This window comes from Dermochelys coriacea, chromosome 5 (assembly GCF_009764565.3).
Source record: "Dermochelys coriacea isolate rDerCor1 chromosome 5, rDerCor1.pri.v4, whole genome shotgun sequence".
NCBI lineage: Eukaryota > Metazoa > Chordata > Testudines > Dermochelyidae > Dermochelys > Dermochelys coriacea.
Window position 1 is genome coordinate 43,776,328 of NC_050072.1, and position 17,037 is coordinate 43,793,364.

Sequence of the window (17,037 nt, forward strand, 5' to 3'; positions counted from 1 at the left end):
TCGGGGGAAAATAACTCTTATGAAAGGCAATATGATGAAAGGCTGACTTAATGCCCCCATGGAGCTTGGAAGGTGAAATAAATGGATAAATTATTTTGTCCACCTGAATTATCTCTGGGATGTTTGGGGTTCTTTTTTGCATACTGAAAGTTGGTGATACAGGGCCAAATGCAGCAAAATTGCTGGGATAGTTGGCAACCCTTTGCTTCCTCCACCATGAGTTCTCAACTTTTTTTTGTTCTAACAGCCCTGATCACTTTACATGATTCCCTGTACATTTTCCACCCACAGAGGTCCTCCTTAATGCAGGCCTTAGCGGGGAGGAAGAGTCACACTTCTTAGGGTTGCACTGGTGTAGGATAGATGACTTAATTCAAAGTCTTTGTGAAACAGAATAAAAAATTAAGTTATGGTCACAGTCCAAGTCAGAAGTGGGCAAACTACAGCCTGCGGGCCACATCCAGCCCATGGGCCCGTCCTGCCCAGCTCTTGACTGAGGAGGCTAGCCCCCGGCCCTCCCCCGCAGCTAAGCTGCTGTGCGGGCAGCACTCTGGGCGGCGGGGCTGCGCACTCATGCAGGGCAGCGCGGCGTAGCAGCATGTCTGGCTCCAGCCGGCTGGTGCAGAAGCCAGACATGCCGCTCTGAGCGGCATGGTAAGGGGGTCGGATAAGGGGCAGGGAGTCCTGGGGGACAGTCAGGGAGCAGGGAGCGGTTGGATGGGGCAGAGGTTCAGGGCGGTCATGGGACGGGGCGGTTGGATAGGGCAGAGGTTCTGGGGGGAGGCAGTCGGGGAGTGGTAGGGGTTGGATAGAGGGTGGGGTCACCGGGGGGGTGGTCAGGGGATAAGGAGCGGGGGGCGGTTCAATGGATGGGGGGTTCTGAGGGGGACAGTCGGGGGACGGAAGTGGGAGAGGACGAATAGAGGGCAGGGGCCAGGCTGTTTGGGGAGGCACAGCCTTCCTTACCCAGCTCTCCATACAGTTTTGCACCTGATGTGGCCCTTGGGCCAAAAAGTTTGCCCACCCCTGGTCTACGTAGAAGTTTCCCTTTCATGCAGTGATTCGCATCTTACCTTATTATCAAGACAGCTAACGCAAGGAAATGTCATCCTCTCTTTGTTCTCTTTAAAAGAACATTTAAATCAGCATGGTAATAAATAAATTTCTGCTTAAAGCCACAGTGATATCTAAGGATATATCTTGAAAATAAGGCTTTATTTATTGCATACATTTTGCCCAGTGACAATAAATCCACCCTAGTTTCCAGTATTATCTTTAAAAAAGTAAAGGGGGGAACCGTTAAAAAGAGCTGGGGTCGTGGGCCATTTGAATGAAATGTTTTGGTAATGAGCCCTACCGTTGTGTGTGGAAAAGGTGTCCCTAACTTTTTGTCTGGAGAATATACTGGAATACTGAATTCAGCCCTCATTTGCTTAGATTTTTTTTGTAGCAACACTATTTATTAAACTAATAACTTTAGCGATGCCACTTATATAGTTCCGGTTAAATAACTGAATCACGGAGTCCTGTACTTGGACATAATTATAGCTAAAGTTGATGAAAGTAAGGGTATTTTTAGTGAGATTTCTGGTAATTTCATACCTGTGAAATACTGAAGCAATGTGTGAGTTTTTTTTAAATTAAATCATTCAAGTGCAAAAAAAGCCACTTTCATGCTTGCCAAATTTGTTATCTTTGAGATAAATATTTAGGTATTTAGAAGCATACTCTGTGACAGAGAGAGAGGATGTTTTAGATGTACATGATGATGGAGGGGCAACGTGAGAAGTTTGGGATACTTTACTTTACATAATAATTTTATACTAACCGTACAGAATATGGGAAGTAGGTTAGTGGTGTATAGGAAACAGTAATATTGACACACCTCAGAAACCCTCCAGCATGTTAGTGCCTCATCAGAGAAAAGGGCTTCAGTGCAAATGTCAAAAAGTGTACTACAGTGTCAGCAATGGATGGTCCTCAAAATCTGCTTCCAAATCAGGACCCCTTCTCACTGTTTCTAATGTGCAACTGAAGTTTGCGGAAAATGTGCCCTCTACACAGTTTCAGGATTGAAGATTAATAAATGAACTGTTAATAATATATTAAAAAGAAGCAGCAGAAGATAAGCTGGGGTTTGCCACATGATACCACAGCTTTATAAAACTTAGGGATGGAATATGGCAAGATAATTTTGGATTTGTGGTCTGTAGAAATATGGAGTATTTTAAATGGACAATTTTAAATAAAATAAATATTTACTACATAAAAAACACCTATCTTAAGCATTGAGTACCCTTGACAAATTCTGTGGAGTTATTATATGGTAATATCGAAGTATACTTTTGTTTTTTAATGTCCCCCCTATCCCAGTCAAGTGATGTAATCTTTGAGGACTGGGAAGAGAGTTCTGATGTTCTCCTACCGCCATTTGGCACCTTTTGGAGTTGGATGTTATTTTTTCTCTCCCACAGTCTTACAGAATAAGTCCAATGGGCTCCTATCCTATGGAGCATATATGATTGGTTTAATCAGAGAAGAAATACTATATGACCGAACCCAAACCACCAATCTTTTCAAGTCAAAAATATACCACAAAAACCATATTAAAATTTTCACTGACATCCAGATAATAGGTGGGAGTTAGGAGGTTTGTACCTAGTTTTTAAATTGGGGATGACAAAATATTTAGCAGGATGCATTTTTTAAGATGTTCTACCATCTCAAAAAGACCACATATGCAGTTTTTAATTTCCCTGTGCATTTAAATTTAGAATTTTTCAAACAAATGTGTAATACATTAAAATCAGTCTGATATTTTCTCTGTTTCCAACCTGGTGAGTGTGATGGTCTTATTTTGTTCTTATATGGTCAGCAGAAATTAAATGGTCTTTTTGATGGGCACTTCTGCTGCCCCCTTGCATACTGTTAATCAGAACTAAGTTACAGTAATTCAGCACATGCTGTGCAGTTAAAAGCAATGTTTTTAAAACATTGACTGTTGTCAGTAATGCCTTGGATTTTAAAAAATCTGATTTACAGTTAACCATTTATGCTGTTTGCTCACAGCAAATTTTTAATATTTTATTCTGCTTGTATAATGAGGAAACTAGTCAATTTCCCTTTCTGGTAGTCATACAAAGAACAATGATGTAATGTTTAAGTAGGAAACAATGCAGGGAAATATTTAATTAAAAACTTACTTTTATTGGAGCTTATTATAATACTGGAAATATTTGTGATCATGTTAGGCTAAATTTTTGGCCTGAATTGATCTCAGTGTCCCTTTAAAGAGTTTGCAAGTAAAATTTATGACCCCTCACTCACTCCTGCAAACACTTACACACCAGCTTAAGTTTATGCATGAGTAGTCCCATTGGTTTCATGGAGCTGCTTATATCTATAAAGTTTAGTGCCCATGTTTGATTATGGTTACAAGCTAGTAAAAAGTAAATTTTTACAAATACTAAGATGCAGTTAAAGGAAAAGGTCCCATCTTCTCCCTTACTTTAATAGATGTATGCATTTAATATTTATCTCATATAATAATATGATGGGGGAAACTGAATTTGCAGTACTTGAGATGAAAAATGTGTGAGTGAATGCATTTATCTTTGTTGGCATCCGTCTGTTCTATTGATGAAAGGCACAGATGTAAAATTTATCCCAATAATTAGATTTTTAATTGGTGTATCATCATAAGATTGACAAATCATTGCTCTTCATTCCATGTGATTTGGAATGAGAAAGTTAATGTAAACACAAATATCTTTAATCATTGCCTGACAATTCTGAACCCAGATTTGTTTTGATATATTTATGCATGTTGTATGTATAATAAAAGGCAGTATGTCACAAGATATTGCATCTAGGAAACAAGCTGTAACTTGGTCCTAGGCTACACTTGTGACACAGAACATTGACTAAAGTACTGTGAATTGGTGCATAGGTCTTCGTGCTAACTGAGTGGTAAATGTATTGCAAGCTGGATAGTTATCAATAATGTATTATCTTATGCAGTTATATGGGAAGTGACGCTTCTTGCCATTATCCAGTATGTGCCTGATCTAGATTTCTTGCACACTCAAAACTCTTGTTGAAACGTATGGTTTTGATTTGAATGGGGGATTGGGCCTTATGAATAATAACTAAGCATGCTTATTTAGAGGGTGTACCATTTTCTGGTTTTAAGTTACCTTTTTTTCCCCCCTACAGTTGTCGGACAAGTAACCGAAAGAGCTTGATAGGCAATGGCCAATCTCCAGCTCTGCCTCGGCCTCATTCACCTCTTTCAGCTCATGCAGGTAAACCACCTACCTTTATCTGTGCCATTATATGTATTAATGCCTTTAATTCTTTAGGAGAAACGCATCTTCTAATCCACTACACTCCTTCAGTGTAACTTTTCTCTCCATTGTTTGTAATAACTAAAGCTTGTGAATAATCATGATGAGAGCCCTAATTACTGTTTGGAACTACTAAACTATGGTGATAGGCACCCTGGAAATAGCTTGTGTGGATAATATTATTTTTGCCCTATTACATGTTGACAGATGAAGATTTTCCCCATTCTCCAACCTCAGTGCAGTGTGAAATGAACAAACAATACATTGCAACATATGGTAGAGGCAATGTCGTCAGCGGATGGGACATTTGATAGCAAATCAGGATATTTTGAGTTTTGTTCCCAGTTCTGTTGCTGACTTATGTTTGACATTGGGCAGGGCCACTTCAACTTTCTGTACCTCGGTTTTCCTGTCTGTAAATTGGTGATCATGACACTTTGTTTGAAAAGCACGTTGAGATCTATGGATGAAAATCTGCAAATAAGAGCAGCTTTATTATTATTTATTATCTGTTTTATATAGGAATCTTGTCTGTACAGCAGAATACAGTACAACAAAGATTTATTTTGTATTACATTGTGTGTACAGTTGTGTCACAATTAAATCCCTGGGAGTGCTACAATAAGAAGGTGTGAGTGTGGGAATTGGCATTAGCCATAGGCAGGCAGGCTGTCAAAGGTAGTTAAAGGGTGGGTGTGGGGAGCTGGTTGACAACTTACAAGTTAAAGGAGACAGGAGAAAGATGGGTTTCATCTGCATTTTTAAAAGTGGATGGTAGGTTCAGTCAGTAAGACATTAGCAGGCTGTCTTATGCAGCTGACCAGCAATGTTAGGTGAGAAATATGCGTGTCCTCATAATTGTGGCAAGAGCCCAATGCAGCTATGGGAATACAAATTGATGTATAATGCCATTGCAGAGCCTGCAAAGAGAGCCTGAGTTTTTGTTTACAGATCATGAAGGCAGGGACTGGTGAGGCTTCAAACTCAGCAACAGAGTGAGTGCATTTTTTTTTTAAACAAATAAATCAGTGCTTAGAATCTGACACATTTCATACCAAGCTGCAATCGTTTTAAAAAATGACGGAAATGGTTTACTGACCTGAGCAAAAACCTGGAAGTCACGAACTTCTGATGTTTATTCATGGCTGATAATGACTGTGTATGGCTTTTGGCAAGTCACTTATCCTCTCTTGTTCAGTTCCTCAGTCTATAAAATGGGAACAATTATATTGCTGTCATATGGCTGTTGAGAAGCTTTTAAGATGAAAAACAGTGGTATAAATGCTAGTATTAATTATTATTAAGGTAGGTAAAATGTGGGGTTGAAACCACTTGGCATCCCCTTCATTAAACAATATATGCAACCCATTTAAGAGCTTATTATGACTGATTGTTACAATAATTGTTAATAGTTCTCAGTGATCCACTGGAATCACTCATATTCTAATATATTTCACACTTAACGTGTTTGCTGACTATTTTTGCAGTTGTGTAGTTTTGGGCCTTGTTTGTATTAAGGATTTGCCATAATTCCAGCCATTGATGTAATCGCCACAGTTCAAGCATCTGTTGTAGACCAGGAAAGCTGTGGTTTGCACTCCTTTCAGACAGAGATAAGCTGCACCAGTATAAATCTTGGTTTTGCTTGTCAACACTAGAAGTTAACACTGGTGCAGCTACATCAGTAGCTGGCTGCTGATGGCTGGAATCGGGACAAATTCTCAGTATAGAAAAATCCTCAGTACACTAGGTTTATGGCTTATCAGATTCATGGTTTATCAGAATTGTTCCTGATATGTGTGGGGTTTTTAAAATCTACCCTCCTGTAGTAAATAAACACCTTCTAAAACTATTTGAAGATGAGGCTGTATCTTTATTGTATTGTTCCATAGTTCATGATTGTTTGGAAGGTTGTTTTTCCATGATGCAGCTGAAAGAAGCGGGGAAGGTTGTAGAAGCTCTTGAGAGTTATTTGTTACTACTGCAGAGCCCCTTTGTTTTCTTTTTCCACCTTTTGCTCTGTGACCACTATTTGATGTCTGTTGTAGAGGAGACAGCTACCAGTACGGTTGCCAATTTTGGTTGGACATGTATCTGGAGGATTTCATCCCATGACATAATCTTTAATTAAAGATTAATCTTTGTTTCCTGGAGACTCGAGGACAATCCTGGAGGGTTGGCAACTCTAGGTACCAGCCGTTCATGTATATGCTAATGGGGTGGGAAAATATGGAGTCCTTGGGAGAAACATGGAGAATTGTTTTAATTAGCAGCCCAGTTGCCATACCAAAGTTATCCCTGGGGAAATTCTGCACCACTGCATCCTTTGGGGAGAGACAGGAGCAACAGCGGGGAGTTTCAGGGAGGGTCTACTGCTTTCCGGGAGGGGAGACTGAGGGTAAGGGGGAGTATCTGCCGGGAGGCGTGACTTGAGCTGTTATGGTGGCGACCAAATCTTTAAATTTTGCCCCCCTCCGCTCCCTATCAGCAGGTACAGGTTGTCTCTGCCTGTCAAGACTGTAACAAAGCTATGTGGAGTGGAGTCTGTGGCTGGGCTGGAAGGGTGCGATTGTCTGGGCCAGGGGGTGCCCCGCAACTGAGCTCTGGGCGGAGGGGAGCTGGTGTCGGGGGGGGGCCTGCGCAGCTACCTCCAACGCCCCCCAAATACTCCCTCCAACACCTTCTAATACCCCCTGCAAGTACACACACACACACCCCTCCAATGCTCCCCAATTGAACCCCCAACCCTCCAGCTCTCCCTTCCCCTCCCCAGAAATGTGCTTTATTTGAGAACTTGAAATACGGTAACCCTATGGGGGCAGGGCGAAAAAACAGGAATTGATTAAAAGACGGGAGGGCCAGAGTTTTTCCCCCCAAGATGTGCACAGCTGGCACGTGTGACACACCCAGACTAAGGCGCCCAACAAAAGCATAACGGAGAAACAGGAACACTAGTTGTCATAGGGGTTTCTTTAACTCTGTACTCCTAGGGGAATCTTTTTGGTGTCTTTATTGTTACAAACATACATGCTGACAGATATTTTGAAATAAATTATCAAAATAATTGAAACTGGCATGATTATATTGTGTTATTTTGACAAATAAAATATACAGAATTTTAAATTCCCCCAGGAATACAAAGTAGAGAGACCAAGAGAAGTGAGTGAAGAAGCAACAAGCCGCTTGATGAAGCAGCTGCATTGCAGGTCACTAGAGATTGTTGAATGCGTGGCAGCAGCCAAAGATTAGCCAGATTTATTGATAAGTAATGGGAGCCAGGAGCAGCCCCCGGGTACTGCAATAGTGTCTTGTCATTACATTAAGCAGTCTTAAGCTTGAGTCAGAGAGGAGGCTTAAGTGCGTGTGGCTGGGATTAAAGGAAACAAAGAGAGCATGGGTGGCCAGTAGGAGAGGCTGAGCCTCCCCAAACAGCCAGGCATGGCCTCACCCACACTCTGCCCCCCACTTTGGTGGTGCCGCTGGGCCCCAGGGACTGGGCCATGCCGCCTGTCTTCCTGTGCCTGGGGAGGCTGCAGCGGCGCTATGCGTTCTGCCTTCTGGTGCTCCAGGGCTGGGGGGAGCTGTGAGGCGGGGGCTGCTGGCTGCGGTTCGGGAGGCTCTGGGTTCCAGGGTGCACGGAAGGGGCGGGGTCTCGGGTGGAAGGGGCAGGGATGGAGGCTAGCTTCCCCCACGCAGAGGTTCACAAGCTGCCCATGGAAGAGAGCAAAGTGCAGTGCACATTAGATATAGAACTTCTCTTGCATATCCACCAATTTGTTCTGTTCTGTGAAGAAACTGGGGCAGCTGTGCAGAGATAACTGATATAGGTGGTAAGCCAGACTTTGGGGCCCACAAGGCTTGCAGCCCCCTCCACCTGACAGGCATGTCTGGGTGGGGCACCTGCACATATAAAGGACGTCTCCGTTTTTGTTGTTTAAAAGATGTTTCTAGTTCTCTTTCTTGTGAAAACAGAAAACCAATACAAACTGATGTAATCTCATTGGTAGGGTTGAAAGCTTGTCATTCAGCCTTTTACTAACGATCCTGGGTTGTTCAGTCTCCCTTATAGCCTTCTGGGGCTGGCCTTGGGATCCATGATACCTTTGACAATAGATCCTTTGATTTCTGCAGGAACCACAGACAAATTCAGAGTTATAGGAGGCAGGGGTTTGCTACAGAACCCTGGGCAGCATCTAATGCTATTGTCACTAAAAGCTCTTCTCCAGCTAAATGCCTCCAGCCAGCTCCTCTACTGAACAGCCAAATTGGCAAAGTGTGCAATTAGAATCTCCTCCAAGTTGGGAAATTCAGGGTTATTGTTGTTTTTGTTTTGTATTGTTTTGTTCTGTGTGTTTGTTTCCACAGCAATTGTAGCTTGATCCTTCTGTGCATACACAGTATAGCTGTTCTGCATTTCATGCTAAACTTTAATGCTGGTATCTGTGATTTAAATCTCAGCCATGGCATTATGTAGATCTAGTTTAATGTATTTTAACTGCTTTACCTGTATTAAAAAGGAGCTAAGCACACGGGCGCCAACTTTCCATTGTGCCGGGGGAGTGCTTGACTCCCAGCTCTGCCCCAGGCCCTTCCCCCACTCCACCCTTTCCCTCAAGGCCACACCTACACCCCGCCCAACCTCTTTCCACCCCCGTTCCGCCCCATCTCTTCCTGTCCAATTCCACCTCTGAGCATGCCACGTCTTCGCTCCTCCCCTTCCTTCCTCCCTCCCCCGCAGCTTCCTGTACACTGCTAAAAAGCTGATTGCAGTGGGTGGGAGGCGCAGGGAGGGAGGGGGAAGTGCTGATTTGCGGGGCCCGCCGGTAGATAGGAGGTGCTGAGGGAAGGGGGAAGTGCTGATAGGGGTGCTTAGTTTTTCCCCCATGGGTGCTCTAGCCCCGGAGCACCCATGGTGTTGGTGCCTTGGCTAAGCACATTGATCACTCATTCAGACTTTACACTCATGCCTATTAGAGTGTGAAGTCTGATCCAAAGCAGTGCATGGAGCCTTCATGTACTTAGCAGCATTGTGCACTTGACCCATCTAAAGGCACTGGTGCCAATTCATCAATCACATGAGGTTGCATGAATGTATAATCTTTTTTTTTTTATTCTCCATTAATTGAAGTGTGTTTACGCACACATTTGTACATGGGTATAACTGTTGTATCATTCCCTGGTACATCATTAATTCAGCTGGTTGGGAATTTTTGAATGACATTTTTTTCATTAGAAAATGCAAATTCATCAAAGCAGAAACTTTTCCTGAGAAAGTATCTAAGGCCCAGGATAGAATTGAGAGAGGAAAAAGAGAAACCACTCACCTTTAAATATACAATAGCCCTATGGTTTGGGCACGCATCTGTGACGTCGGAAACACTAGTTTAATTCTGTTCTCTACCTTATTTCTCTTTCTGACCTAATGAACATTTAATAAGTCTTTACTCTGCGTGATTCACCTTGTACCTTGGTTTCTCATATCCCAGGTGACCTCCTTAACTTTGTGGGGTGGGGTTCTCTGTCTGTCCTGGCCCACATTATATGTGTATATATTCATTGGGCGAGAGAAAGAGACTGACTCAGTAGCCTGGTGGTTAGGGTACTCGTGATGTGGAAGACCTAGCTGAGTGTTCTAACCACTGGACTAATGGCTGTTCTCATTTTTTTCACAAAATATTTCAAAAAGTCTCAGATTTGCCCTGATGCAGAATGGGAGTTATTTTTAAAACTTGAAAATTTTCTCAGGACGGGATAGCTGTTTTCCACTAGCTCTAATCATTAACTATCTGAGAAAATGAAAAAAAAAATTAGAATTCTGAATTGCTCTGAGTGACTTGAGTTATTACATTATTAATAGATGGAGGATTTTAATAATGTGTGGTCTTCTTTCCTTGTACAACTAAAAATTAAGGTAATTTGCTGTTTATAAATGTTTGAAATTCCCCTTCCTGAAGTTTAGTGTTAAATCACTAGTTTTTGGGGGCAGTTCCTTTTCTGGGGATATTGAACTTGATTATATTGTGGTTATTATAGTAGGTACTGATTCACCTTAGTTACTACTAAGTAAAGAATAGCCTCTCCTATTGTGGACTTTAGATTTTTTTTTTTTTTTATGCCTGACATATACAGAAGTTTTGCTTTCTTTTTGGACCTATTTAGATGATGTGTAGTGGACTTATGAAAAAAATCTAGCAAAAGTGTTTTAAATGTTTACCCTCTGATAAGCTTTGAGTACCAACAGAGCTTTCTAATCTCCTTGACTCCATCATTGAGGAGGGAAAAGATTTCCGTGACTGGTTATGTGTAGGTAGCTTGCATCTAAATTTTTAGATACATATTTTTGGAGAATGCAGTGCTCTTCTACAGAAGTCAACTTGATGCTTAAGGCTTTCAAAGGAATGACCAACAAGGCACTAGGTTAGATGTCACACATGGAATTTTGGGGTGCACAAACTATAACCAGGCCAGTTTTAGTATTGTAGGGCAGTTAAGGAGATGCTTCAGTTGCAGTCAAATTGCATAGAACAATTACCTTGGAATTTGGGTACAATTCCATAAAATGCTGCAGCATTGACACACAAATCTTCTGAGATGTTTTGTAATAGATTCTTGAGACTGTTTTTTTGCTTTTTCCTTTTTTATTACTCTGAATGGATGTTGCGTATCAGTGTGATGCTGAGTAAAGGTTGGTGAATGTCAGGAATAATGAAGAAAGTTGATTTCTACTTTTTACTTCTCCCTGTGCTTATAATATGTTATCTAGCTAATAGCACAGAGAGATTTCTATAGCTTTTCATTTAAACTTTCTCTAACACTATGCAGGTAGCGTATCACTAGTGCCGATTGGTGGTACTGTGGTACTACCCTTTCATGGCTCTAGTACTCAGTGCTAATATCAGGGTGTCACAAACCCTAGTCAAGGGTCCCTTCATAGCCACCCACTGAGACTGCTGTGAAGGATCCAGCCACTGGGTCCCTGGGTGTTTCAAGCCTCTGGGGCCTGAAGAGAGTCCAGCCACTTCCCCAATCTTGGGCTCCCTAGGCACACTCACAGGGGTGCAGATCCTGTGTCTTACACCCTGAGAACTGGAAACCACTGTCCCATTATCTAGACCTTGGTTCATGGCTCACCTTCCCCTCTCCGTGCCTCCCTCCCCCCCCCCAGTAGGGAAACACATCCTTTCCCAGAACTGCACCCCCAGGTATTTTACTATTTAACAGTCTCAGGAGGCATGTGGTGATTGTGAAGAATATAACACACACTTTGCACAGAGTTTAACACAATTATTGCTCTTAATCGTACTACAAAACACAAGAGAGTAAATTAAAGGATAAATATCCTAACTAGGGTTGCCAGGCATCTTGTTTTCGACCAGAACACCCGGTTGAAAAGGGACCCTGGTGGCTCCAGTCGGCACCGCCAACCTGGCCATTAAAAGCCCAGTTGGCGGCGCAGTGGGGACCCGGGGCTAAGGCAGGCTCTACGTTCCTCCCGGAAGCAGCCACCAGGTCCCAGGCTCCACTCATTGCTCCTGCCCCGAGTGCTGGCTCCGCAGCTCCCATTGGCCAGGAACCACAGCAGAGCTGCCTGGCCGCCCATGTGCCTAGAGGCCACAGGGACCTGGTGACCTCTTCCTTGGACTGGCAGTAGGTGCCACTGGGACCCTGCATCCAATCTCCTGCCCCAGCCCAGAGCTCCCTCCTGCACTCCAAACACCTCCATCCCCAACTCCAGCTGGAGCCCTCACCTGCCTCACACTCCTGCCCCAGCCTTGAGCCCCCTCCTGCACCCCAAACCACTCACCCCAGCCCCACCTCAGAGTCTGCACCCCCAGCCCAGAGCCCAACCCCAGCCTAGTGAAAGTGAGTGAGGGTGGGGAAAAGTAAGAGAAGGAGGGGGGATGGAGCGAGTGGGGACAGGGCCTTGGAGAAGGGGCGGGACAGGGCAGGGGTGTTAGGCTTTGTGTGATTAGAAAGTTGGCAACCCTAATCCTAATGCAATGCCCTCGCTAGCTCGCCTGTTTCTTGAGGGACCTTGGAGGACTATCAGGGTTCAGGTGAACAAACAGGAAGTCAGGGCTATGCCCACCTGCCACATACAGGCTGTTCGCACTGGGTGGCTCCCTCACGGAGTCCCCTTCCTTGCTTGCCTTCTCTCTACTGCCCAGTTTTTCTTGTTCCTGTGCATCTCCCTAGTTTGTGTCCCCCTTTCAACACCTGGCTTTCTTTGTTCTGTCTTTTGATAACTTTCCACTGCTCTCCTTCCCCCTTTCCACCCACCCTTCTTTTGCGTAAGTATTGTGGTCAAAGCACTATTGTTTAAAGTTAAGTACTTTTCCATTGTCCTCAGTCTGAGGAAAACACATTTTCAAGCTGTTGAGATATGGTGGTGACCAGAAGCATTCATGATATAGCAGTTCTCATGGTAATACTTCATGTCACCCACCAACCAGAATTCAGAAGTTGTGCAGACAGGTCCCGAAATTATCACATGGGGGGTTATCGTTTCCAGACACTTTCATGAAGTTACTGTTTGACATTTCTAAACAGAACGTGAGACAAACCAGTAGAACTTTGTTCATTCAAACTGGCCGGGGACCCAGTTGAAGTCTGAGAATTTTTGATCAAATAAAGGAATTTAAAATCAAGGATATAGCATGACAAAATGTATTTCCGACATAATTTGAAAATTTGGGTGTGAAGGTAGGCATCGAATTTCAATTGGCTTGATTTTCAGAAGTATTCCTTCTGTGAGTGTTCTAGACCCTCCTGAAAATCAAGTCACTTCAATTTTGTTGCCTGAATAGGGGCTAGGTGCCTAACTTCAGGCATCCAATTTTATAAATTGTGGGCTTTGCTTCTTTATTTTAATAAATGTAGCTTAGTTTTCTTATTTTTGGTGAAGCACACATAGGCCTTGTCTACTCTGCCACTTTACAGCACTGCAACTGTCTTGCTCAAGGGTGTGAAAAAACATCCCCCTGAGTGCTGCAAGTGTCAGCGTTGTAAAGTGCCAGTGTAGACAGTGCACCAGTGCTTGGAGCCATGCTCCCAGCGCTGGGAGCCACTCCTCTTGTGCGGGTGCCACGACTACACAGCCACGTTAAAGTGCTGCCATGGCAGTGCTTTAACGTTGCTTGTGAAGACATACCCTAAGTATCCTATATTTGCAAAAAACAGTTTTTATATCCGTGTTCTAGAGTGAGTTGTAAAATGATCAGGTTTGTGAATTAATGAAAACAACGAGTTAATTTTCAGTCAAGTATGAAGATGCCAGAAATCACAGATAAGTCAGGGTTCTGAACCTGTTGTTTTAAAAGAATGACATCTACAGAAAGAAAGCAATACAGTTTATTTTGTTTATTAATTTTAACTATTGCCGTTTGTATATAGTAATGGCAATTCCTTAATTGCAACAAGAAGAGACTTTTTACTCACTTTGCTCCGGAAAGGAGTGGATCCTGCTTTGCAATCTGTTTTCAAAAGAGGCTTGCAATGCCTTAGGGAATAATGTATATGGGAAAGGGGGCAAAAGTTTTAAATTATAAATTGCACTCTGATTCAAGTTTCCTTTTATAAAAGGAGTTAAATTGGTCAAAATTTGCAAATGTTCTCCCTACCCCTAGTATGCCCATACCCTCTGTTTTGCAACAGAGATGGCATCCAATGCTTAACTATATTTACTTTCTTTTTTATTGAAACTGCTGCTGCTTTTAATGCTATTGAATGGCATGAATTCTGCATTTCCAGTTAGTGAGTGGAGGGTTCACCTGTCTCTACATATCAGTAATCTTGAAACCTAATTCCACTTTAGAGAAAATAATAATAAATGTGCTTTGTAGATACATATTTTGTCCCTGGGCTTCTATACTTCCTATTCTCCTGTAGACCCATATCTGTCCAATGTTAATCTCTAATGATATCAAGCAAACACTGCTAAACCTGCCAAGAGATGTCAATGTCATCTAGACTGAGAGCAAAGAATATCCAAGAAGCAAGCCAGCTGCCAACTATAACAAACACATTTAGCAAAATGTTTAGTAATTTTCTTACCAGGATAGAGAGGGCCCCCATTAGCAGACAACCAGATCTTAAGAGTTTACAAACCCTTTCCTTACTCGAACTGGGGACAGTCATCTGTGGGTGTCCTGGGTAGTTTAATCCAGTTTTTTTAAATAACTTGAGCTCTTGAACCCTGCACAGATCTCGGTGGGAAGCACCTGGATAACTAACTGAAAATTATTCTGCTGCCGAGCTGTCTGTTTCACTGACTAGCACAGTTGGTTATATTACAAAAGCCAAACCTGTAACCTTCTATGACTTCTTGGATCTTGTCTGCTTTATGACAAAATTTCATAGAATCATAGACTTTAAGGTCAGAAGGGACCATTATGATCATCTAGTCTGACTTCCTGCACAACGCAGGCCACAGAATCTCATCCACCCACTCCTGTAACAAACCCCTGACCTATGTCTGAGCTACTGAAGTCCTCAAATTGTGGTTTAAAGACTTCAAGGTGCAGAGAATCCTCCAGCAAGTGACCCCTGCCCCACGCTGCAGAGAAATGCAACTCTCCCCCCCCCCCCCCCGGGCCTCTGCCAATCTGCCCTGGAGGAAAATTCCTTCCTGACCCCAAATATGGTGATCAGCTAAACCCTGAGCATGTGGGCAAGACTCACCAGCCAGACACCCAGGAAAGAATTCTCTGTAGTAACTCAGATCCAACCAAATTCTAACCAAATTACATAGCCAATATCCCCATTATTTCCTTCAACTATTCTTGCCTGTCCATCTTCTTCCATGATGTCCCCTTTACCTATAACTCCCATTCATACTTCCAACATCTTCTCCAAGTACCTCTTTAAATCCTACTTTTCAAGAAAGGGACTGATTAGCTAGGCGGTAACCCCAATACAAAAGCATATTAGACCTATTGTTATGTTGTATTGCTATGATGTTAAAATGCTAAGGAGATCATCAAATGACAACAAGGCTTGAAAGTGGGGCTAATGTTCTGATCCACCAGGAGTTTATAATAGCAATTATCATTAATCTCTGATTCCCTCAGTGCTAATAGAAAGTCATTGCATCAGAAACTTTTTTTTGTAAGTAGACAAGTATTAAAAATGCATTAATAATCTATAGTGAGTGCGACATATGCCTTTCTGAAAGATTTGCAGTTCTTCCCTCTGTGGTGAAGACACAAGATTTCTTGAAGCTAATTACAAAACAATCAAACAATTTAATTAATCTGGATATAGCTTTCTTAACCATAACTGCCTGCAAAATGAGGCACCCTGAGTGTATTGCCATTAGGTAAAGTATTGTTTTGGTATGTTGATTACCTATTCACTCTGTTATTTCTCCCTGGGGTTGATAGTTTAATTACCACCTAATGCCTGGTCACCAGTCAGGTGTACTTTATCAGGTCAGAAACATCAGCAGTAATCTCAGAAGTATATAAAATAATTTAGGACTAAAATATACAACAGACAACAAATCTCTGGGAACAGCAGGATTTGAATAATAAGCAAGCACTGCACATATGGGCAGAGAATTAACTGGCACTGGTTTTCATTTGAAAGTCTCTCAAGTATTGACTTGCAGATGGGTGGATGAATGCTGTGAGGGATGAAGGTCATGTTTAGGACTCTGGTTCTAATCTGTCTTGCTTTTCTGGAATACCACACCTTAAAACCACAGCAGTAGTCTAGTCACCCAAGTCACTCTGGGATTTTTTTTTCTTCCCTATTTGCAGTCTTGACTGTTTGAATTATTTTGTTACTCAGACATCTAGATAAACCGCTATGATGTAACTGGTATTCAGGAATTATTTGTAATGTGATTGTTGGAAATCTGAAGATTGCAGAGAAATCAGTTTACAAATTGATTGATATTAGTCAAGTTTGACTCTCCTGCATGAAGAGGATTTATTGAATCTTTCTTATTTTATCTGTAATGAGTGGTAGTTCTATGCTTCTCCTGGTGATGCTAGAGAGGTAGAGGTTCTGTATCTCCTGAAAGCAATAGTCATATTTTGTGGGGGGAAAAAGTACAATTTTTCATGAAAAAGTTAAGAATATGCTCTGAATAAATGACCGATGGGTAATTACATCTCTCAGCAGCATACTTAATGTAAACAAACGTAAATATGTGGTGTTTAAATAGTTATCAATGGAAACAGTAGTCTGTATTAGTAGTAGTAGATTTATAAAACGACCTCATGCTGATATTTCAAACCCTTTACTGTCAGAAGGTGCTTATCATCTACAATGTTTATATTTTAAATTACCTATTTCTGTTCTCTGTAAAATGCCAAGACAGGTTCTTTGTCTTCTCATTCATCTAAGCCTACTGTGTTTTCCCAGACACAGCTCCCTGCTTTTTGGTGTGATATCTAGAATGAGTGGCCATGTTTTATCTGCACACGTCTTTTTTTTTTTTTTTTTTAAAGCTTATCTTTATTTAATAAGCTATCCTAGTAGCAAGAGGAATCCAGTTAGGAGCTGTTAAATTAAATGAACTGTTGCTCTCAATAATTTGGTGTTTGCAGTTCATGCAGGACAAGAATAAATTGTGCTAGCCCCCAAACAAAGATCAAAATCTATGCTACGATGTCTGGTTTTAGATGTTTTTCCCCTCAGGGAACAAAAATCCCTGCCACCTTGAAATTATGAAGGCCCCCAGAGG

The 17,037-nt window shown here is 42.1% G+C and overlaps 1 protein-coding gene across 12 annotated transcripts in view; it reads left to right on the forward strand.

Moving 5' to 3' along the window:
• MAST4 (microtubule associated serine/threonine kinase family member 4) overlaps positions 1-17,037 on the forward strand; it is a 467,048-nt gene that overhangs the window by 358,431 nt on the left and 91,580 nt on the right. For all 12 annotated transcript variants that reach the window (XM_038401943.2, XM_043514212.1, XM_038401944.2 and 9 more), the window contains one exon: positions 4,216-4,304. In XM_038401943.2, coding sequence (XP_038257871.1) covers positions 4,216-4,304 — 89 coding nt within the window. The remainder of the gene's footprint in view (positions 1-4,215; positions 4,305-17,037) is intronic.